Source organism: Balaenoptera physalus (genome assembly GCF_965194825.1).
Source record: "Balaenoptera physalus genome assembly, chromosome: 9".
NCBI lineage: Eukaryota > Metazoa > Chordata > Mammalia > Artiodactyla > Balaenopteridae > Balaenoptera > Balaenoptera physalus.
In genome coordinates, this window is record NC_138888.1 from 70,421,781 (window position 1) to 70,445,553 (window position 23,773).

At 41.2% G+C, this 23,773-nt stretch overlaps 2 protein-coding genes across 3 annotated transcripts in view; one reads left to right on the plus strand and one right to left on the minus strand.

Moving 5' to 3' along the window:
• Window positions 1–2,472, minus strand: part of ZNF292 (zinc finger protein 292) — a 92,362-nt gene extending 89,890 nt beyond the window's left edge. Inside the window, exons 1-2 of one of the 2 annotated variants that reach the window (XM_082473925.1) lie at window positions 2,365–2,472; window positions 1–156 (exon numbers count right to left, since the gene is read on the minus strand). The gene's annotated coding sequence lies outside the window, so the exon portion shown is untranslated. Of the gene's footprint in view, window positions 387–2,364 lie in introns of those variants that run through there. The other variant, XM_082473926.1, reaches the window with a different exon arrangement.
• LOC309667348 (uncharacterized protein) lies at window positions 32–23,291 on the plus strand (the record flags this gene model as incomplete). The annotated part of the gene is made up of 4 exons (XM_082475726.1): window positions 32–191; window positions 2,850–3,466; window positions 12,190–12,226; window positions 12,320–23,291. The coding sequence occupies 4 exons, from the start codon at window positions 32–34 to the stop codon at window positions 12,418–12,420; spliced, it is 915 nt and encodes a 304-aa protein (XP_082331852.1). The 3' UTR covers window positions 12,421–23,291.
• Window positions 23,292–23,773: the final 482 nt, after the last annotated feature.

Consider the following 23,773-nt stretch of genomic DNA (forward strand, 5'->3'; position numbering starts at 1 on the left):
CCCCAGCGGGAAGTGGGCAGCAGCGGACGAAATGGGCGGACCGGTGGAGGCCTGTTCTCGGTCACGTGAGCGCCGCGACGCGGGGAAAAGCCTGGGGAGGGGCTGTCTTCTCGACCGTCCGGATCCCGGCGTGGGTTCCCCAGTCTCCGAAGCCTTCTACGGACATATGCCCCAGTTCCCCAAGAGGACGGGTGAGGGAGAGCTCTGGGTGGGTTGGGGCAAGGGCTGCATTTGCGATTGGCCCGAAGGCAGGCCAGAGGCAGGGGAAGTGGGAGCAGGTAAAACCCACCCATGGACCAAGAGCGTGAGAGCCAAAGCGGGACTATGAACTGTCAAAATTGTCTCTGACTTCTCACCAGGAGGGGGAGGCGGGATCCAGTGCCTGAGGTACCAGATCTCGTCCCACTCCCCTCCTCGTCAGTCCCAAGAACGCCTCTCCCTTGGAAACACAATCTCTAGGGGGTTGAGGCAACAAAGAAAAATAACAATTGGGTCAGAGCAGAATGAGGTCCAATCCTCAGTCTGGAGAACGGAGCAAACTCATGAAAAGCATAGCTTAAAAGATTTCAGACTGTGAAATTGTGGACGTTGGAACCAGGTGATTTTTAAACCACGAAAACATTTCTGGAATAAGTGATAGCCAACTAATCTGTTCCGCCGCGATTTAAGACTCTCCTACACACAACAGAAATCACCGCCACATAAAACACGCTCTATATGAAAGCTCTTGAAAAGAAAGTAGGTCAAGAAAAAAAAAAGAGCAATAAGGACTCCATTAAAAATCACAACTGAGGGAAAGTTGTTAAAATAAAAGAACAAGGTTATCGAGAGTTATTACAAATTCAACAGCATTTTTTTCCTGGTGCTGCAAATAGGGATGGCATTCTGAACCATATTTTATTTACAACCTGGAAAGAATGAACACTTGGCACTTGAACAGAACAGTAGAAGTAGTACAAAAATTCAAGTGCTTAAGCCTAAAGTTCAGAATAAAACAAATATTTTGTTAGTAGTCAAAAATTAGACAAAAGGCTAATCTTTCTTACAACTTGTCTACAGAAATTCAGAAACAATGATAGTGATGAGGCATCTGGAGATTTCTAGTATTAATAGAAAATGTTCTAGACAGTATGTTGTCCAGAATGAATGTTTGTAATGCATCAGTGATGGTGATGTTTAAGTGCCATTATATAAGATGAGTGGGCACAAATGAACCCCTTATAAAAGCCATTATCAGCTAAAATAATAGTACAGCATATGTGTGCTGATATTACATATTAACAATACAGGTTCTTCAAATAGTTACAAATGGAAGAGGCTGGGGAGTACACTCAAGGGCTAAGGAACAAAGATATGAAAGTATCACTGAGAGCTTAAAAAGCAACGATTAAGGCAGCTAATGGATTTTAATATTTGCAGCTCACTCTCCCAAGTGAAGTATTTTAGATGTCCAAACAAGATTCCTCCAATGTATGTTATCTTAGGATAACCGTTAAAATATAAAAAATGAGAAATATGAGATTAGCCACATACACCAGTAAATGCTAGGACATCTAAGGCATCAAAGTCTAGCAAGACACATTTTCACTTCAAGTATAATGGTTTACACCACACCTGATCTATAGAAAGAAAGAAAAAAAAAAAAAGAAAGGAAAATATATCCAAAGAGAAATGTATCCACTTATTGATTAAAAAAAAAAGCCCGACTGTAGGTCATTTCCACTTCCTGCCCATGATAGCCCTAAAACCAAAAAGATTTGATTAGCAAATTGATTCTGAGCATTATCACTGCCTTGCAAATGTCCCTCAGCTTGGACGACTAAGTCCTTCACTTTTATTTGGTATCTTTCCCCCCACCTTCCCCTTCCTGCATTCCTCCGTATTAGAATCTATAGAAAATGTAACGACTAGGAGTGAGCGGTATAATTCACGACCATTTATTGAGTATTTATGCGCAGGCACTGCTTGATATGGGGAAAATCAAAGGTGAATGAAAACTGTCCCTGCCTTGAGGAAGCTTACAGTTTTGAGGAAGAGTGACCTGCAATGGCAGTTCGTATGACAAGTGTTCTATTATGAGAATGCATGCAGATTCAATTCGCAACACCAAAGTCGTCTAAGGTGCTAGCTGGAATGTCCATCGAATCACTACAGAAGTGCAGGTTTAATTAAATGAGGGCTGGAAATACTTTCCCTTGACAAGTCGACCTTGTCTTCGAGACCTCAGAAATTTCATTCTTATCCATTAAAAAAGTGTATCAACAAGTACACATGACGTATTGTACTTACATCCATTTGTTCTTGTAATAACACTGTCAGTTCACGGGAATCATTGCACACACGCGCACACACACCCCTACTTACTGAGACGTTCCTGGGGGAATTCGGAGGCCCGTTCCATGGAGAAAACAAGCATAAGCCCCGGGGCCAAGAGACTTGGCGTCTCTGGGGACCTCAGTGTCTGCGCCGCGAGTGCCCTTGCCCATTTTGGACACAGCGCGACTGCTATGGACGTGATACAATCATATGGACCTTCAGTCCCAAGGGACTCGATTTCAGAGTAAATCTGGGAGACAGAAAAAGCCCCCCACCCCACCCCTGCGATCAATAAAGCCGGGGAGACCCTTAGGGGACAGAGGTCGCTGCATCCAGGCCGCGCCTGCCTGCCTGCTTCGCGAGTTTCCCGGGCTGCCCCGGCCCCCAGCTCGCTAGTGCACTTTTTTTTTCCCCCCTAAAATTCTTGAAATAGCAGGGCCTGGGGGCAGGAAGGGCGCTGGGCTGTGCCTGCTAACAGAGCCAGAGGGCCGCGCCAGGGATGCGGCGGGCGCGGCGGACGGCTCAGGGCTGAGGCTGGGCACGTCCTTCCGACCGGGGCGCCGAGCAACCCCAGCACGCGGGGAGAGAGCGCGGGCCTCAGGGGGCGGAGAGCGCCCCGCCCTCCCGCCGCCGTTTCTCCCTTCCCCGGCTGTCTCCCGGGGCCCCGGCCACCGGGAAGGTGCGCGGGGCTGGAGCCGGGCTGAGGCCGCCTCCGATCTGCTCGGCTAACCGTGTCCTCGGGCCCCCACTCGGCCGAGGAGGAACGGGACTCCCCTGGCGCGGCGCGGCGCTCGATCGCCTGGCAGCTGCGCGGGTGCTCGCGCTCTTCGTCCGTGGGCCGGCGCTCAGCAGCCCCAGCCCCGGCATCTGCCGGCACGGCTCTTCCACCCGGCGCTGTGGATCGAGGCCACAGGGCGGCTGTGGCTCGTGGTTCGGGAGCCGCGGGCGCCCGGGGCCTCCAGGCCGAGGGATGCTGGAGCCTCTCCAGGGCGCGGCGGGGCTCCGGGGCTCCGGAAACCGACAGGGTGGGGATGCTAGAGTCTGTCTGGGGACGCGGGCACGGCTGCTGGGTCTTGGGCGGGTTCTACCTGCTCTCATCCGAGGGGCTGGGCCGCCAGGCCCCAGACAGGCCGCCTGCTGGATCTCAGAGGTGAGGGCCGGAGTCTGTCTGGGGATCGGTCCAGCAGGAAGTCCCCCCGGAGTCTGGGAACCACTTCTGTGTCCGCAGACACAAAGAGGGAGCATGGGTTGAAGGTCTATTGGGATCGGTTAAAAACACACCACACTTTCCCAAGGAAAACATTTTTCATGAGAGGAGCAGCGAATGGAGTCCAATCAAAGTTGAAAACACGAGGCAGGTGCTGTGCCACATATTGAAATGATTCCAAAGGCACCGGAAACGCTGGGCCCGCATTTAAAACGATTAATTCTAGTCCTTGCGTTCTTCCCAGAAAGAAGATAGCATGTATATTTAAATAAACAGGTAGTTAAATGAGGAGAGATATTTGTATTGCCTATTCGGATTTTTTTTTTCTTTCCATGAGGAAAAGCCAGGTGCAGATGAGAAAGAGTAATACCATTCTAAGGAAAATGCTTTTAATAGAGCCTCAATTATTCAAACGTAAATTAACCGCGAAATAAAGCAAAATAAATCTTGGAAGCATAAATGTGGCATACGCTATCTCTGTAGAGAACCCCTGAGTTGATTCACAGCATCTCTCCCAAGAAGAAATATAGAAATTGCCTTTAGAAAGGCAATATAGAAGTGCCTTTTTCTTATATTTCTAAGTTTTCATCATTGTATCTCATTTACCTCATTGGAAACCCATCAGAGAGCATCACTTTTGTGGTATCTGGATTTTAAAAAATAGGGCTGTCAAAGTGTGTTGAACTTGGAAATGCACAGGTCTCTCTTCCCATTTTAGGACATCAACTTCTTAGGAGTTTTGCTGATTTCTGTGATTCTTTTTTTTTTTTAATTTATTTATTTTTGGCTGTGTTGGGTCTTCGTTTCTGTGCGAGGGCTTTCTCTAGTTGTGGCAAGCGGGGGCCACTCCTCATCGCGGTGCGCGGGCCTCTCACTATCGTGGCCTCTCTTGTTGCGGAGCACAGGCTCCAGACGCGCAGGCTCAGTAGTTGTGGCTTACGGGCCTAGTTGCTCCGCGGCATGTGGGATCTTCCCAGACCAGGGCTCGAACCCGTGTACCCTGCATTGGCAGGCAAATTCTCAACCACTGCGCCACCAGGGAAGCCCCCTCTGTGATTCTTATAGACGTATTCGTCAATATAACAACAGTGGCAGTAATAATAATTCAATTAACATCAATTTGAGTGTTTAGTGTTCTATTCATATACTGGACCAGGATCAGTCCCACCAAGCGCTTACCCTCTATCGTACCTTTACAGAAATGTTCACTTGCTCACTATTCCTCACTCCACATCCTCACCCTCTTGACTTCCTCTCTAACCAGGGCTCCTCTGTGAAGTTTTCCTTTGTCTTCCTGGTGGAGTGAAGTCTGGATACATCTGTCACCAGAGTAGAGTTGACTGATTTGTTCTGCTTTCCCTTAGCCCACCACCCCCCTTCCCATACAGAAATAACTACCCTTTAAAACTCCTGTAGCTTCGATCTACTACTTACTGCATTTTATTTTTTTTAATGTCATACCATTTTTTTTATTGGAGTATAGTTGCTTTACACTGCTGTGTCAGTTTCTGCTGTACAGCAAAGTGAATCAGCCAAACATATACATATATCCCCTCTTTTGGATTTCCTTCCCATTTAGGTCACTGAGTAGAGTTCCCTGTGCTATACAGTAGGTTCTCATTAGTTATCTATTTTATACATAGTAGTGTATATATGTCAATCCCAAGTCTCCCAATTCATCCCACCCCCCACTGCATTTTAATTCGAAATCCCTCATCTTGCCTTTTATTATAGTTAGTCTATAGATGAGCCTTGCTCATGAGCTTGTAAGCCCTTTGAGGGTAGACACTGTGTCTTATATCCAGGCTCCCTTCTCTAATATTCCTTGGCACATTTCAAGGTAAAATTAAGTAGTCAATAAATGCCCATTGAACTAAATTCAATTCAGTTTATTTTTGACCGTCATAGATATAGATTTACACTTATCCTCATATTATCTAAAATATCCTAGACTCTACAGGATGAGCAATGATGCTCTTTAAACTTTAGGAACTTATTTACAACTGCCTTTCAAATATTTTGGGGACTCTACTTTTTATCAACAAAATTATCTATAATCAAAAGTTATAGCAAGTAGACCCAAAAGAAGGCAAGATAGATGCTCAGTTGTTACACTCTATCAGATGAACTGCAAAAACACAGGCTCTATCTTTCTCTTTCACAAACTTAATCTGTGCTTTAGATCTAATTTAATTTTGTCTTTTCTCTTACATTTTGTCACAATATTGATTTTTTTTACTGTCTTCTCAAGAGAGTCTAAATTTCCAGTCCAATTGTTTTCTTAACATAACTGAATCTTTTCTCAATTTCTTTACCACGAGTTTACCCACTAACATCTACTGCATGATTAATATGGGACCTTACTACCATCCTAGAAATCTAAGGAGAAAATAAATGTAAGATTACCTCTCAGTCCAGGTAGGGCTTATCCTTCAGGATCTGAATTATCTTACAGCAGAACCTCTAAAACTTTAGTGTGCATAAAGATCACTTGAATAATTTGACTTAAAGGCAGATTCCCAGGCCACACCTCTAGAAAGTCTGATTAAGTAGACTGGAGTTGGGCCCTAGAAACCTGCTTTCTAACCATCACTTCGGGATCCTTCAGATCATACTGTTCTAGACCTGTAGTTGTCTAATTTCTGCCTTCCCTTCCTTCCCTCTGACTCATGGCCCTTGTACCAATTTTGTAAAAAAAGAAAGAAAGAAAGAAAAAAAAAGCCTAAACACCTTCCTTCTTGCTCCACCCACAACCAACGGGCACAAAGCACTTAAAAAAAAAAAAGTTCTAGCTAACTCTTCATAATTTGTTCTAATCATCCTGTTATCCAAAGCCTTTGTTTTGTGAATCATTTGACTCCTAAGCCCCTAGTTCAATGTGCTCCCATGTGCAGCACATGGGAGGTGTGTTCTCAATAAACATGCATTTTTCAACCTGTTCCTCATGCATTCCCTAGCCAGGCTATTTGTTGAGCAGAAGAATATGATTACTTCTTAACAGCTCTATCAGAAGTGGTGTGAAGGGGTAGGGGAAGAGAGTTCAGAGTTTTGTCTGTATTGGACTTCCCTGGTGGTCCAGTGGTTAAGACTCTGCACTCCCAATGCAGGGGGCACGGGTTCAATCCCTGGTCAGGGGCTTAAGATCCCACATGCCTGGTAGGGGAACAGGCCGAGCGGCCAAAAAAAAAAATTCTCTCTGTATTTATAAGTCTTAATGACATGTATTTTTTTATACATATAAGGGTAAGCGGACAGGGAAGAAAGACAATGTAAAATTTGATTTGTAAATTCCAAATATCCATGGTTCTGAGACTTCCTAAAATTGCTAATTAGGTGCCATTAATTTTAAAATTATAAATTTTATAAAATTTTCAAACAGCAAAGAAAGACATAAAATAGAAAATAAACGTCTTCCTCCATTCCTAACCTCCAGGATCAAGTCCCACCCTGCCACTTGACTCAGCAATGGTTTATTTATTCTTAAGAATGTTCTTCTTTTCCCTGGCGGTCCAGTGGTTAGGACTCTGTGATCTCACTGCCAAGGGCCCAGGTTCAATCCCTGGTGGGGGAACTAAGATCCCATGAGCCCCACGGTGGCAAAAAAAAAAAAAAATTTTCTTCTGCACATATAAGCAATATGTGCTTATCACCACTGCTTTCTTAACAAATCTACTCATACCACTCAGCTGGACAGTCTTCCACTTTACTTTTTTCTCTTAAAAATTAATTTACAAATTTTCCATATCATCATTCTTTGTAATGACCCTAAGATATTCCATGGTATAAATGAAGGTAATTTAATTAATTATTTCATGGATGAACAAGTTGGTTTTTTTCTCTTTTCTTTTTTTTTAACTATAAAAATGCTGCAGTGACCGTCCTTGTACATATATTTGATTATTTGAGCAAGTAAGTATGTATGGGATAAATTCCCCAATGAAGACTTGCTGAATCAAAGCAATTTGTGATTTTAATTTAGTCAGATGTTGCTAAATTGCCCTTCCAAAATATTGGACCAGCTTATAGTCCCATCAACAGTGTAGAAAAGGACCGGTTTCCCAGGAATTCTTAGTAGATCTATGTCTTGTCAAGCTTTTAAAACAATTTCATAATTTAAAAATAATAGCTCATTTTGATGAGCATTTCTTAAATTTTGGGACAAACTGAGGATCATTCTTAAATTGAAGTATAGTTGATTGACAATATTATGTTAGTTTCAGTTATACAGCATAGTGATTCAGTATTTTTTCAGATTATATTCCATTATAGGTTACTACAAGATATTGGATATACTTCCCTGTGTGATACAATAAATCCTTGTTGCTTCTCTGTTTTATGTATGGTAGTTTGTATCTGTTAATCCCGTACCCCTAAATTTCCCCTCCCCCCACTTTGGTAACTGTAAGTCTGTGACTCTATTTCCGTTTTGTATATACATTCATTTGTATTATTTTTTAGATTCCACATATAAGAGATATCGTATAGTATTTGTCTTTCTCTGTCTGACTTACTTAACTAAACATAATATTCTCTAGGTCCACCCATGTTGCTGCAAATGGAAATATTTCATTCTTTTTTATGGCTGAGTAACATTCCATTGTGTGTGTGTGTGTGTGTGTGTATAGCACATCTTAAGCCAATCATCTATTGATGGGCATTTGGGTTGCTTCCATGTCTTGGCTATTGTAAATAGTGCTTCTATAAACATAGGGGTGCCTGTATCTTTTCAAATTAGTGTTTTCGGTTTTTTCCAGATGTATATGCAGGAGTGGAATTGTCAGATCATATGGTAGTTCGACTTTTAGTTTTTTGTAGGAAGTTCCATATTGTTTTCCATAGTGGCTGCACCAATTTACATTCCCACCAACAGTGTAGGAGGGTTCCCTTTTCTCCACACCCTCTCCAGCATTTATTGTTTGTAGATTTTTTGATGATGGCCATTCTGACAAGTGTGAGATGATACCTCATTATGGTTTTGATTTGCATTTCTCTAATAATTGGTGATGTTGATCCTCTTTTCCTGTGTCCTTCACTTTTTGGCAAAATTTTCCATTGCGTTGTGAGGTCTTGGAGCTTCCAATCAAGTCTATATCATTCTCTGCAGACTAAATAAATTATAAATTTAACTTCGCTCAATATCCGTATTGCTTTTAGCAAACTCACAATGGAAAATTTCAGATCTTTCTATAAATATTTATTGAAGGGGGTCTATGCAAGTCACAATTTGCAAGAATGATGAGAAAATATAAAGATGATATGACACTACTCATGCTCTAATGATCTTATTTTCTGAGACATTAACCATCTTTGGAGCATCCTACCCTGAATGGACTTGCTCTGAGAACTGCCTGGCACACTGTCCCAGAAATTTGGGATTGGAATGCGGGGTCATTTGATCTGTGTGTGGAACTAAATGGATGGAAATAACAAGGCATATCTCTGGGAAGTGTGTTGCTGCAGGGTTTAAGGAGAAGCAGAGAAAGCCAGTGTTGGGGCAGGAAATAAAGCTGACGTGTAGAAAAAAGTGGAGCCCTTGTGGTCCCAAAATGCTTGTGACCCAGGGAGTGGCTTCCGTGAAACCTGACAGTCTTGTAGTCCCCACCTGGCCCACACGTGTGAGTTAATAATTTCCCTCCTTTTTACTTACCTTTACTGTGAAAAGAGTATAGGTCAGTTGTAATTAACAGAATGTTGACTCAGACAGGGAAATTAAATAAATAGCTATAAGACAAACGAGAAAGTAAGAAGCATCTTAGGTAAATGAAATGTGTAGAGAACGGTTCAGCATGCATGACTGAAAAGAGTTTGTGAAGGTCAGTAAGTGGGATTCAGCACTAGAAAGGTAGGTTAGAGCTGCACCATTTGGTGGACATTATGGCACCACTGACTGTTTTTCTTTTTGGCTGCGCCACGAGGCTTGCGGGATCTTAGTTCCCCAACCAGGGATCCAACCCGGGCCCCAGCAGTGAAAACGCCAAGTCCTAACCACTGGACCACCAGGGAATTCCCACCATAGACAATTCTGAACAGCAAAGTGACATGATAATAATAACTGTTACCATCTATTGAGTGCTAATAAAGTGCCAGGGAAACACATTTTATGTGCATATTTTCATGCAATTGCAACAATTATAGTTTGTAGAAATTATTAGTATCCACAATACAGATAAGAAATAGGGAATGAAAGATAAAGTGGCTTAAATAATCCTCCACCCTTAGCTCACTGCAGATTTGGGGGCTCAGCTCTTCTAAATTACATTGCCTTAAAGTCAGTGTTGTCCTTTAGAAGAGCAGCTCTAGCTGGAAATCCTTAGCACAAAATAGAAGAAGAGGCAGAAGGTAAAGAGGCTAATTAAAAAATCTTTCTCTCGTGAAATGTCTATTTAGGTCTTCCGCCCATTTTTTTTTTTTTAATTGAGCTGCATGAGCTGTTAGTATATTTTGGAGATTGATCCTTTGTCCGTTGCTTCGTTTGCAAATATTTTCTCCCATTCTGAGGGTTGTCTTTTCATCTTGTTTATGGTTTCCTTTGCTGTGCAAAAGCTTTTCAGTTTAATTAGGTCCCATTTGCTTATTTTTGTTTTTATTTTCATTACTCTAGGAAGTGGGTCATAAAAGATCTTGCTGTGATTTATGTTAAAGAGTGTTTTTCCTATGTTTTACTTTAAGAGTTTTATAGTGTCCGGTCTTACATTTAGGTCTTTAATCCATAGGGAGCTCAGCTCGGTGCTCTGTGATGACCTAGATGGGTGGGAAAGGGAGGGGGAGGGAGGTCCAACAGAGAGAGGATATATATATACCTATAGCTGATTCACTTCATTGTACAGCAGAAACTAACACAACATGGTAAAGCAATTATACTCCAATAAAAAATAAAAATAAAAAAAAGAAACCCTCCTCTAGGAGAGATTTATGAGAGCTGCTGGGGGATGACATTGGGAAGATAGAAGCTATACAAAGATTTCTTTGGACAGTCTGAACAGCTGATGGCATGTAAAGAAAAGGGGAAGCAGAAAGTCAAAGCTGAACTCAAGGCTTGGAACCTAAAACTTGGAAGAGCAGTAATGCCCTGAACAGAAATAGGAAAATAAGAGAAAGCTTAGCCTGGGACTTCCCTGGCAGTCCAGTGGTTAAGACTCCGCGCTTCCGCTTCAGGGGGCACGGGTTCCATCCCTGGTCGGGGAACTAAGATCCCACATGCCGCACAGCGCAGGCAGAAATAAAGAAAACAAAACAAACACACAAGAGAAAGCTTAGCCTGGGTGAGAGCAAGGGTGGGAGGGGACCTTGATGAATTCGTTTTGGGATGGAGATACCAGCAAAACATCTAGGTGACGCTGTCCGTCAAGCAGGTCGATGTGTGAAGGGAAAAGTTCAGATTGGAGATGTTGATTTGGGATGAGATTGCCAAAGTAGAGGATATAATGAGAAGGTTGATGGCAGAAACTTAGAAAAATATTTAGCGTCCAAAGGGATTTCTGAAGAGGTCTAAGATCCAATATAACAGAACCACGTTATGTCGCTGGAGGCAAAACAAAGAAAATAATTATCACTCAATAACAAGAGCAATTAAGACACAAGTTCAGGTCTTAAGGATCTGAGAATATATACCCCCAACCCAAGAAGTAGAAATTTAACAGTGACAAAAGTGTCAAAGGAAGTTATTTTCCAAAATAATTGTGCAGAAAATGGCTTTATGAGATCAGAGGTGGAAATGAAGGGCTTAGGCTTCAGTTCATGAAGGTCATCACTGCAGATATTCTGGGCATCCTGCAGACACACTGCAAGGCACATGTATTACACTGCAGTCATCTTTAACAGAACAAGGGAACCTAGTTCCCCGACCAGGGATGGTACCCGTGCCCCCTGCAGTGGAAGCATGGAGTCTTAATGACTGGACTGCCAGGGAATTCCTGGGCCTTTAGTTTTATTACTATGTTTTGAAGGGAAAGTATTTGGAGTAACTGAAAATTCTTAGTGCAAAAACCTTCTACAGAAAAGTAATGGTGGGGCTTCCCTGGGGCTTCCCTGGTGGCGCAGTGGTTGAGAGTCTGCCTGCCAATGCAGGGGACACGGGTTCGAGCCCTGGTCTGGGAAGATCCCACATGCCGCGGAGCAACTGGGCCCGTGAGCCACAACTACTGAGCCTGCGCGTCTGGAGCCTGTGCTCCGCAGCGGGAGAGGCCGCGACGGTGAGAGGCCCGCGCGCCGCGATGAAGAGTGGCCCCCGCTCGCCACAGCTGGAGAGAGCCCTCGCACAGAAACGTAGACCCAACACAGCCAAAAATAAATAAATTAATTAATTAATTAAAAAAAAAAAAAGTAATGGTGATCGGTTACCCTTTTAAAGTAGCCTTTTGCATCCTATATATATATAGTTCAAGTATATGAAAAATACAAAATACTCCAAAAGCTTGTTTGTCATAAAACTAGTTTTCATAGTTATAGCCCTACAACCTCAAATAAATCTGTATAGAGTAGTTTCTAATAATTCTGTGAGGAGCGATACATATTGATCATTTGGAAGTTAAAAAATAATGTTTTGACTGCAACCTTGAAAGTTTATTTGAAGCACATTTGATTCATTTTTAAGTCCTGCTTTTACTCGTTTGACAGGAAACGCAAGCAAAAAGAAAACATAAATTTCTCATGGTTTCTCTTTTCAGCTTTACTCCCCTGCTGTGTTGTGCCAGTCAGCACTCAGTAAGAAATGATTCTTACTTTCTAAATGATGCACCAAAGCTGCAGACAGTTGAGTGCTTGTAAGTGTTCAGTTACTTTCTACACTTGACATAGGGCAGAGCACCAAAGAAGGAAACCCTAGAAGAATGGAAATGACAGCAAGACCCTGGCATCCTGAGGCAGAGGTAAAAGAAGTTGCCTCCTTGGTTCACTGAATATTTCATATAAAACGAGTAACTCTTACTAGAAATCAAGGCACTTATCATTTGTCACTAATACAAAAGCAGAATAATATACCAGAAAGCCATTCTATCAGCAGAAATATTAAATAAGAAGGAAACATTAGCTCAGTCTTAATATTCCTTTATTGATGTAAGAGAATAAGTTTTCCCCTTAAGGGTATCTTTTAACATCTAAATTAATAAACAATTTCAAACATAGTATATTCATGGAATTTCATATTAATATTATACAGAGTTAACAATTGTTTAAAACTGTGTCTGGGGCTTCCCTGGTGGCGCAGTGGTTGAGAATCTGCCTGCCAATGCAGGGGACACGGGTTCGAGCCCTGGTCTGGGAAGATCCCACATGCCGCGGAGCAACTAGGCCCGTGAGCCACAACTACTGAGCCTGCGCGTCTGGAGCCTGTGCTCCGCAACAAGAGAGGCCGCGATAGTGAGAGGCCCGCGCACCGTGATGAAGAGTGGCCCCCGCTTGCCGCAACTAGAGAAAGCCCTCGCACAGAAACGAACACCCAACGCAGCCAAAAATAAATAAATAAATAAATAAAATATTTTTTTAAAAAACTGTCTGATTTAATTGAATAAACAAAATAGGAAATGAAAGAGGAGAAATAAAAACCAATACCGCAGAGATACAAAAAATCATAAGAGGAACAGTTATGTGCCAATAAATTGGACAACCTAGAAGAAATGGACAAATTTCTACAAACATACAGCCTGCCAAGATTGAGTCAAGACGGAACAGACAATGATATCACTCATATGTGGAATCTAATTTTAAAAAATGATACAAATGAATTTATTTACAGAACAGAAACAGACTCACAGACTTAGAAAACAAACTTATGGTTACCAAAGGGGTAGCATGGGGAGGAGGGATAAATTAGGAGCTCGGGATTAACATACACACACTACTATATATAAAATAGATAACCAACAAGGACCTACTGTATAGCACAGGGAACTTTACTCAATATTCTGTGATAATCTATATTGGTAACAGAATTTGAAAAAGAATGGATGCATTTATATGTATAACCAAATCACTTTGCTGTACATCTGAAACTAACACAACATTGTCAATCAACTCTACTCCAATTAAAAAAAAAGAAGAAACAGACAAATTGAACAGACCAGTTGCTAGAAATGAAATAGAATCTGTGATTTTAAAAAATCCTTGCAAACAAAAGTCCAGGAGTAGATGGCTTCACTGAGGAATTCTACCAAATATATAAAGAAGAACTTATACCTACCCTTCTCAAACTATTCCAAAAAATTGAAGATAATAATAAATAATAAATGCTGCAGAGGGTGTGGATAAAAGGGACCCCTCCTACACTGTTGGTGGGAATGTAAATTGGTACAGCCACTATTGAGAACAGTATGGAGGTTCCTCAAAAAACTAAAAATAGGGTTATCATATGATCCTACAATCCCACTCCTGGGCACAAATCCAGAAACGATGAAAACTCTAATTCGAAAAGATGCACGCACCCCAATGTTCATAGCAGCACTATTTATAATAGCCAAGACATAAAAGCAACCTAAATGTCCACTGACAGATGAATCAATAAAGAAGATGTGATATATATATATATTTGAATATGACTCAGCCATAAAAAAGAATTTACAGCAACATGGACCTAGAGATTATCATACTAAGTGACATAAGTCAGACAAAGACAAATATCATATGATATCACATGAATGTGGAATCTAAAATAATGATACAAATGAATATGAAGATTGATTCGATGCGAGAAAGACTTGATTGGCCACTGCTGGCTTTGAAGATGATAGGGAGCTACCAGCCAAGGAAATCAGGGCCCTCTAGAAACTGGAAAAGGCAAGAAAATGGATTCTCTCCTAGAGCCTCCAGAAGGAATGCAGCCCTGCCAAAACCTTGATTTTAGCACAGGAAGACCCTTTAGGACTTCTGACCTCCCGAAGTTTAAAATAACAAATTTGTATTGTTCTAAGCTACTAAGTTTTGATAATTTATTACAGTAGTCATAGGAAACTAACACAAGTGCTAATGTCATAGAAGGAAGGAAAATAGTTTTTAAGCTGATTAATTTTAGTATAATTAGGATCAACAACTTGAAAATTTAAAGTAGACATATTTAAGATAGATGTTAGAAAAAATAACAGTAATTTGACTTAGATACAATGTATCAAAGCCAACTGCTAATGTGTTAGCAGTTGGAGGGAGGTCTATTTAATGTAAAGGATGTTATATTAAATAGACTCCAGATTCTTGATGCAGAGGGCGTTTCCGTGTTTGTTCAGTGGCATGATACTCAGAAGCCAAGTAAGCCTTTCAATCATGTTATTTGTGCTTTGTTCCCCTTTACTAAAATAAAGCATACTAATAGGAGGCATATGCCCATTAGAGTGTGTTGAATTCAATCAACATAGCTGAATTTGGAACTTTAATTTCACTAGCAGTATCAGAAGGTTCACCTGTACCCATCTCTCTCTGGGGAAGATTGCCTTCCTGCGTAGTCTGATTTCCATAGTTACATAGAATGAGAACCTGGCCCCCTGAAAACAAGGTATTGATCTGGCCAGAATCTACCTTGTTCTTATTCATAAAAGCTATTTTCAGTTATAAGCATTTAAGGCTCTGAAAAATCACCCTGTTCTAAAGGAATATTAACTAAAGCTTGGAGTGATGGTTGTTGCCCTCATTTTTCTTCTCATATTTTATAGATTACCACATACTCAAGTATCATATTCTGCAAAAATAATATTAGCCTTAGAGAAGTTGAGAAGACTTGGACCTGACCAGGGGCCCTGCCTTTTCATAAACTGCAAATTTTAAATGGGCCTTATCTCCTTTTTGTTTTTTTAAATTTATTTTATTTATTTTTTAGTTTTGGCTGTGTTGGGTCTTTGTTGCTGCATGCGGGCTTTTCTCTAGTTGCAGCGAGCAGGGGTTACTCTTCATTGCGGTGCGCGGGTTTCTCACTGCGGTGGCTTCTCTTGTTGCGAGCACGGGCTCTAGGTACGCGGGCTTCAGTAGTTGTGGCACGAGGGCTCGGTAGTTGTGGCGCACGGGCTTAGTTGCTCCGCCGCATGTGGGCTCTTCCCGGACCAGGGCTTGAACCCATGTCCCCTGCATTGGCAGATAGATTCTTAACCACTGAGCCACCAGGGAAGCCCTCCCCTTTTGGTTTGCTGGTCCTTTACAACAAAATACCCCTGACTCCAATTTATAAACCAAAAGGTGGGAGAAAGGGGAGAGGTAGACCTCTGAGAGCTTTTATGCAGAGGACAGATTGACTACAGAAGGGCCCAGAGATTTTATGGTTAGACTTACAATATCCCCAGTTTCTTGCAGAGATTTATTTCTAATTGCTAAATTTTATTCTCTACAAAGTGTTTATTCCTTTACTCCTTTCCTTTCTTTTCCTTTTCTCAACTATCTAAACATTGCCCTGTGGGTGGTGGGATGAATTGGGAGATTGGGATTGACATAGATACACTACTATGAATAAAATAACTAATGAGAACCTACTGTAGAGCACAGGGAACTCTACTCAGTGTTCTGTGGTGACCTAAATGGGAAGGAAATCTAAAAAAGAGGGGATATATGTATACATATAACTGATTCACTTTGCCGTACAGCAGAAACTAACACAACGTTGTAAAGCAACTATACTTCAATAAAAATTAATGAAAAAAAAAAAAAGGGAAAAACAAAACATTCCCTAAGAAGTTTCCTTTACAACCGTATACATGCATATACATACAGCATTGCCATTTCAAACAATACTGAGTTCAATTCAGTGAGGATAACGTGTAAAAATAATGGCTACAAGTTTCTCTAGGTGGAAGGAGACTGCTCCTAGCCCTGTTGATGCTGTGCCATGTTAATATAAGTGAGAATTATTCTTTGGTAAACACTCAGCCATCAAATTCCTCCTGACAGGTGGCAGAAACCCGCAGGTGGGTTGCAGAACCCAAAGAAGTACTGCAGGTTGGACTGTGATAGGCTACGATAAAGGAAGAGGTAACCAGATGACGGAGGATTATACGAGGAAACTGATGTACAAAAAGTTTGCGGTCCTGGCATGACAGCTCGTTTCTGTCATCTCTGGATCTTTATACCTGGAGTTGTCTGGTTTTCAGTACCTGCACCCTTCATTGCTAGCTAGATTCTTTTGATCTGTAGGTCCATCCGTACACATATTTTCAACTTTCCTTAATTTAACTATATATTTTCCCTTCTAGTAGTATTTAGTGCTATATTCTAACTCTAAAGTGCTACAATCATTTTAATAATTTGATCCTTATGTTTTTGACTTGTTTTAGTTTCATGACTTGGCGGTAGGTAATATAATCAGATAACCAAAGGCAACTTCATGGGGTTTTTTTTGCAGCTTTTCCTCAAATATATTAGTTTGGTTTTGCCTTCCTGGAAAGCAAACACTCTATCTTCAATCTCCTTTTAAGTGAAGGTTTGCTATGTAAAAATTACATAAAACCAAATTAGTCACAAAATATCCTCCTCTACTGTATTACCAAGGCAGAATGAGTGTGGAAGAAAAGGGTTCCAAATTTTCATGTTCCAGCTATGTGCAGTAAATGATTTTTTTTTTCTGAATTACATTTCCTTAAATCTTTTGTCAATTATTATTGAGGAGTGCATCATTTTCTCAGTAAAATAAACCAGAGCCTCTAAAAGAAGTTTCACAAAATACAATAGCAAGGATGAATTCAAACTCAATTTTAGTAAGTGCTGTGTTAGGTCCTTGGGGTTTTTGATTGATGATAAACCTGTGTATAGTACTTGTTAAATGTCTATTGATTTTTTTCAGCCTCATGGTAAAAATCATTGCTTAGTGGAAAAACAATAGCAGTGAAATAAAATGAAAAGCAATATAATATTTATTTTTTTAAAGATTAATGGGAATACAATGAATGTAATAAATTCCTCTTGTAACATAGTTGAGTAGCAGTACTAAGAATGTAGAAAATATTGGGAGAAGAATGTAATATTAACCACTTAATAAAAAGCTTTATAACATATATATCTTCAGCAGCTAAATTTACTTTCCTGCAGCTCTTTGGATATAGATAATTTTCACTCATACAAACCTTTGCATTATTTACAATCAATTCAAAGTATTATGGTGATATAGAATTCAGCAAGAAAATATTAACTTCCTCCTCTGAATCTCCCCTGAGATCAACAGCTTGCAAACACATTCTTTGTTAGGGATGCACAGTCTCCATTTTTTTAACACCAAGATAACAGCTACTCACACAGCTATTCCCTTACTTGATTAGGGGCAAAATGTCACCTTTGCTGAAAGCAAACCACTGCTTTTCACAGCAGTCAAATGATCAGAATTGCTCCTTACAGATATAAATTGTTAATGGATTTCTGTAGAAAAAAAAAAAGTTGTTGATAGGGTAAGTTGTGGCTTGAGCTAAGAAATGGAGAAAACTGCAGGAATCTAGGACAAACATAATTTTATGATTCATTTTAAAATAATTATTTAAATTTATTACTAAATCCTGTTTCTCAAATGTATTCTTTTAATAAGTCCTTCAATGATTATTAGACTACCTTGGATATTGAACCAAATCACCATAATCTGCACCCAAAAGATGTTTCAAAATAGGAATGGATGTGGTCCCCTCTGTTTTCTTTTGTTTCCCTAGCCCATCCCCAATAGTGCTGTGGGATGGAAGTTAGGCCAGTGACATCCCAAGGATAATGGAACTAGAGAACCAAGGCAGCAACTTCCTTTTCTTTTTGGCCGCGCCCTACGGCTTGCGGGATCTTAGTTGCCAGACCAGGGATTGAACCCGGGCCCTTGGCAGTGAAAGCACAGAGTCCTAACCACTGGACCACCAGGAAGCTCCCAAAGCAGCAACTTCTTGTTTTTGTTCATTTGTTTCCTTGCTTTTAAAGTTTGAATCTCCAGGACCAAGTATAAGGCAGAAAGGTTGGAAAAAATACTTGATAAGTGAGTTCCACTTTGCCCTGACCTCCTTTCATTCCTACCTGAGAGCTGTGAATGAAAAACATTGCCTGCCATATCAGTAAACAAAGGATGTCACAGCCAGCAAGCCATCCCATTACAGCCACCAGGATGGTGAGCCCTGAGGCAACTCAGGATAGAGGCAGGGTACCCCCCAATCCCCCAACTAGCAGTCAGCCACTGCAGGCACTCCCAAAGGTACACCCTGAGGACACTCAGGATGCGAAAGCACAGGATACTGGCCCCAGATAGCTTGCATATCAAAGGGATGATTTCAGTGAGCCCAGACTTTGCATCTTCCCATACATAGAAAAGCACTAAATTCCTTAACTTGAGATAATCTGGTTTTCCTTAATTCCCAGTAATCGTTTGATGTTCCGACCACCTGGTCTTTGTTGCAAAAACTCCTGTCTATCCTGGCTCCCCCTCTCTTGCCTCCTCCGAGCAGTCTCTCAGAGTTATCTGACATGCTGTGTCCCAAGTTTAAGTCCTCAGTTTTGTCCGCCGAATAAAACATAACTCTCACCTTTTAGGTTCTGAATTTTTTTCAGTCAACAGAGCAAAAAGTTTTTAAAAAATTTGTTGTTGTTCTTTTTTTTAAAATTTATTTATTTATTTATTTTTGGCTGCATTGGGTCTTCGTTGCTGCGTGCAGGCTTTCTCTGGTTGCGACGAGCGGGGGCTACTCTTCATTGCGGTGCGTGGGCTTCTCATTGGGGTGGCTTCTCTTGTTGCGGAGCACCGGCTCTAGGCGCGTGGGCTTCAGTAGCTGTGGCATGCGGGCTCAGTAGTTGCAGCACGCAGGCTCTAGAGCACAGGCTCAATAGTTGTGGCGCACGGGCCTAGTTGCTCTGCAGCATGTGGGATCTTCCCGGACCAGGGCTCGAACCCGTGTCCCCTGCATTGGCAGGCGGATTCTTAACCACTGCGCCACCAGGGAAGTCCCTAAAAATTTGTTTTTTATCCTGCACTGGGAGAGGAAGAGTACATAGGAAAGAAAGCAAGAGTTAAATGTTGGTGAGTGGTCCCTTGAAAGGAGGCCTCACCTCTCCAAACAGAAGTCTGGGTTGGGAGAGGGATGATGTTGATAGACTATCCAGATCCATGTGGGCATCCGAGAGTGGGTACGTCTGGTGTCCTGCTTTGTGCCAGGTGGCCCTGTGGATCAGATGAGATGCTTTGGGTGGCATAAACCATGAAGAGGCTCCCAGGAAGAAACTCAGTGGCAGACAACTTGCTCTCTCTCCTGTTCTCACTCTCTCTTTTTAAGAACTGTGTAACGGATACCTAATTAATAGACTAGAAATATTTATAAAGAATATCAACGAATCAATCAAATGTTTATTGAATATTATGTGTGACCACCTTAGAAAACTATTGAGGAAGTGATTGTGCAGCCCATACAATACATGTTTTTTTTGTTGTTGTTGTTTGTTTGTTTTTAATATTTTATTTATTTATTTATTGGCTGCTTTGGGTCTTCATTGCTGCGCACTGGCTTTCTCTAGTTTGTGGTGAGCGGGAGCTACTCTTCCTTGTGGTGCGTGGGCTTCTCATTGCGGTGGCTTCTCTTGTTGCAGAGCACGGGCCCTAGGTGCCCGGGCTTCAGTAGTTGTGGCATGCAGGGTCAGTAGTTGTGGCGCACGGGCTTAGTTGCTCTGTGGCATGTGAGATCTTCCCGGACCAGGGCTTGAACCCATGTCCCCTGCACTGGCAGGCAGGACTCTCAACCACTGCGCCACCAGGGAAGTCCACGATACATGTTTTAAAAGCCAGAAAAAGGAAAAATTCAGAGTGGAATGAAATAAGATTCATGGAGGAGGTAGGTCTTGGGTGGGAGGCAGAGACATATTGGTTATTAGTAAAAATAAAACAAACCCAAACACAAAAACCAAGCAAGGAAGGAACAGGTATTCGAAAGGATAATCTTTTATTTCTGGAATCCCCTCTAGGCTAAATCCAATCACTGCAGCATGGATGCATGCAGAAACTGAAAAGAATTAAGAACTAATGATAAACGACAACAACTCCTTTTTTCCTTAACTGATTCAGTCGCGTAATGGGCAAAGAAGTGCTCTTTCTGAAGGTTCAGTTGTGGATATAGATATACAAGGAGACTTTCCCTTCAGCAGGCAAAAGGGCCAGGGGAGAATGACTGCTCCTTACTTTTGTTTCTCTGGCTAGTCTTCAGGTGCAATTGTCAAAAAACACCCCAAATTATTCTGAAATGTAAATTTCCCAAATAGAAACAAACAGGAGAGTGCATTGCTGCTTATGTTCAGAACCAAGCACTGCAGTTTGGGGAAATTTTTCAGATGTCATGTTGTGAAATTGTGTGTGGGTGTGGTGTGGGTGTGTGCATGTGCACGTAAAGTTTACGATAAAGCCCTTGCACCTGTACCTCTATTGCTACATCACTTCTTTCGGGTGCTTTTCCCATGGAACTTAGCCTCTGCATAACTATTTCATTGCTTGCTTCGAAAAGGTATTATGAAGCTGTTATGGACTGAATTATGTCCCCCCCAACCCCGAAATTAATATGTTTAAGCCCTAACTTCCATTGTCATGGTATTTGGAGATAGGATCCTTGGGAGGTAATTAGATTTAGATGAGGTCATCAGGGTGGGACCCTCATGGTGGGGTTAGTGACTTTTAGGAAGAGATGCCAGAGCTTGCCCTCTTTCTCTCCACCACATGGAGACATAGCAAGAAGGTGGCAATGCGCAATCCAGGAAGAGAATCCTCACCAGAACCCAACCATGATGGCACCCTGATCTTGGATTTCTGGCCTCCAGAGCTGAGAAAATAAATGTCTGCTGTTTAAGACCCAAAGTCTGTGGTATTTAGTTATGGCAGCCCCAGCAGACTGAAGCATTGGACTTGCCAGCATGAGGACGTTTTCTGAATGTCAAGTGGTTATTGACTTTTAGTCTGCAGGAATGCATTATGATGAACATAACTGTAGCTTCTTGCTTCTTATGTGTCATGATGTCAGGGCTGGAGCTGGGTCTAGTCATAAAGTGCCAGTGACAAAGAGACACCAACTGTTACTTACTTGAGAGAGTATTGCTGAGAGAACAGAACTATTCACAAATGACAGAGAAGCCCTTAATGTTACCTCAGGGATTAGGGGTCTCACATCTTCCTCTGTTAGGGCCATGCTTTTACAATTTGTACAGATCACAAACTTTCTCTGCGAGTCTTGTGGAAAAATCATTTTGTACCCCTAATTATTGTCACATACACAGAGCTTAAGATTTTTTACTTGATGTGTGCCTAGTTTAATAAGTAGAGAGTCTAATGCTTATGATTTGAACCATCTACCACAGCAAAGGCCACAGTCTTGAAAAGTGTGGTATACAGAAACTTTAGGATGATCAGCCTGAAAGATTAAACTAATTCCAGGTTGGTCAACAGTTTGCTTTTTGTTTTTTGTTTTTGGTCACGCCATGCAGCTTGCGGGATCTTAGTTTTCTGACCAGAGATTGAACCTGGGCCACATCAGTGAAAGCACGAGGCCTAACCACTGGACCGCCAGGGAATTCCTGGTTTAAATTGGGTCTGAGGGCATGTGCAGGAGAGAAACTGCTTGAGTTATTAAGCCATTTATTAACTGGGAACATGAATTATCAGTCTCATCTTTTGGGAAAAGTCACATTATCCCATAAATTATTGTGACTGTGGTGCATATATAGAGAATCAGGGGCTGTCTGCATGAAAGTAATGGCTAGAAATTATAATCAAAGACTTGTAAAGCCAGCAATCCTTCCCTAAGTGCAAGTTCTCTTTATATGAAATTCTAATATACTTAATTTTATTTTTGCATGCATTTTGGTTATCATGAAAAATTTTTTTCCAAAATAGGTGAATGATTATTTTGGGGTCAATTAAGGAAAGGAGAGAATTGGAAATAGAAAAGAGGAAAATGACAAAAGTATTCATGGCAAATTACAGAAACAGGATTCTAGAACTTTTGATCTAGAGAAACAAAGGTGAAAAAAAGTGCGAATGTTGGAACCAACCTGTTACATCTGTTAGAAAAGAGGACACTGAGATGCCCCTAAGGGGCGAATGAATCAGAAACTCCCTTCAGTGGGATTCTGGGGGCACAAGTAAAATTCCTGGGTAATAAAAGGAGAAAGGCTTTAACATTTGGGTAAAGAAGCAGAAACATGAAAAGGATAACTTTTAGGGTCTATATTATTATCTCCAGAAAGTCAAGCAAGTTTACCAGCATTTTCTTGAGACTGTAAGTGAAGGAGATTTTAAGAAGTTTCTAGTAAACAGGAAATGGTAAATGGAAATTAGTTGTATGGTGCCCATTATTACTCATTTAAAATGTTTCCAAGACCCAACTTCAACGCCAGTCCCTATCTAATAGGTCAAATGCATGGTGAAAGAAAGACTGTGTATGATAGATGTTTTTATATCTCTTCAGGTTCACAATCCCTTGGGGACTGATGTGTTTCAGAATTCAAAGACTTTTTTAAAGTCTTAATTTTAGAAAAATTGTATCTATCTATGTATATACACATATATATGTTTTGCTGAGAAATACTGAAGTGCTTGATTACTTGATTATGAGTTACTTTCCCAAACTCCACCAGAGGCCAGATAGATATATAGAGAATATAATAATTATACATATTATATATTTTCTCTATACATATTATATATTTTTTTTAAAAAAATTAATTAATTAATTAATTAATTTTTGGCTGTGCTGGGTCTTCGTTGCTGCACGTGGGCCTTCTCTAGTTTCGGCGAGCGGGGGCTACTCTTTTTTGCGGTGCACGGGCTTCTCGTTGCAGTGACTTCTCTTGTTGCGGAGCACGGGCTCTAGACGCGCAGGCTCAGTAGTTGTGGCACACAGGCTTAGCTGCCCCGCGGCATGTGGGATCCTCCCTGACCAGGGCTTGAACCCGTGACCTCTGCACCGGCAGGCGGATTCTTAACCACTGCTTCACCAGGGAAGCCCCATATCATATTTTATATATAATAATTATTTACATACATATTCTGTCCCTCTCTCTCCCTCTCTCTCTCTCTCCAGATATATAAAGTTGATGATAAAGAGGCTAATTGAGCAATGAGAGTGAGTGAGCAGGTAGTACAGAGTGAATGGAAACAAAAGACAGAGCTCCAGGGCAGTGGTCTTCATGATATTTTCATAATAGATGTGCCCAGTCTATTTTTTAGGTTATAAAAAAATTTCGTGGTAAGTTTAAGTAGTTGCAAAGTGTATAAATTCCTCCATATTCTAAGTTAGATACATTTATTTATTAATAGTTAAAAAATTGAAGTGTAATTGACCTACAACACTATGCTAG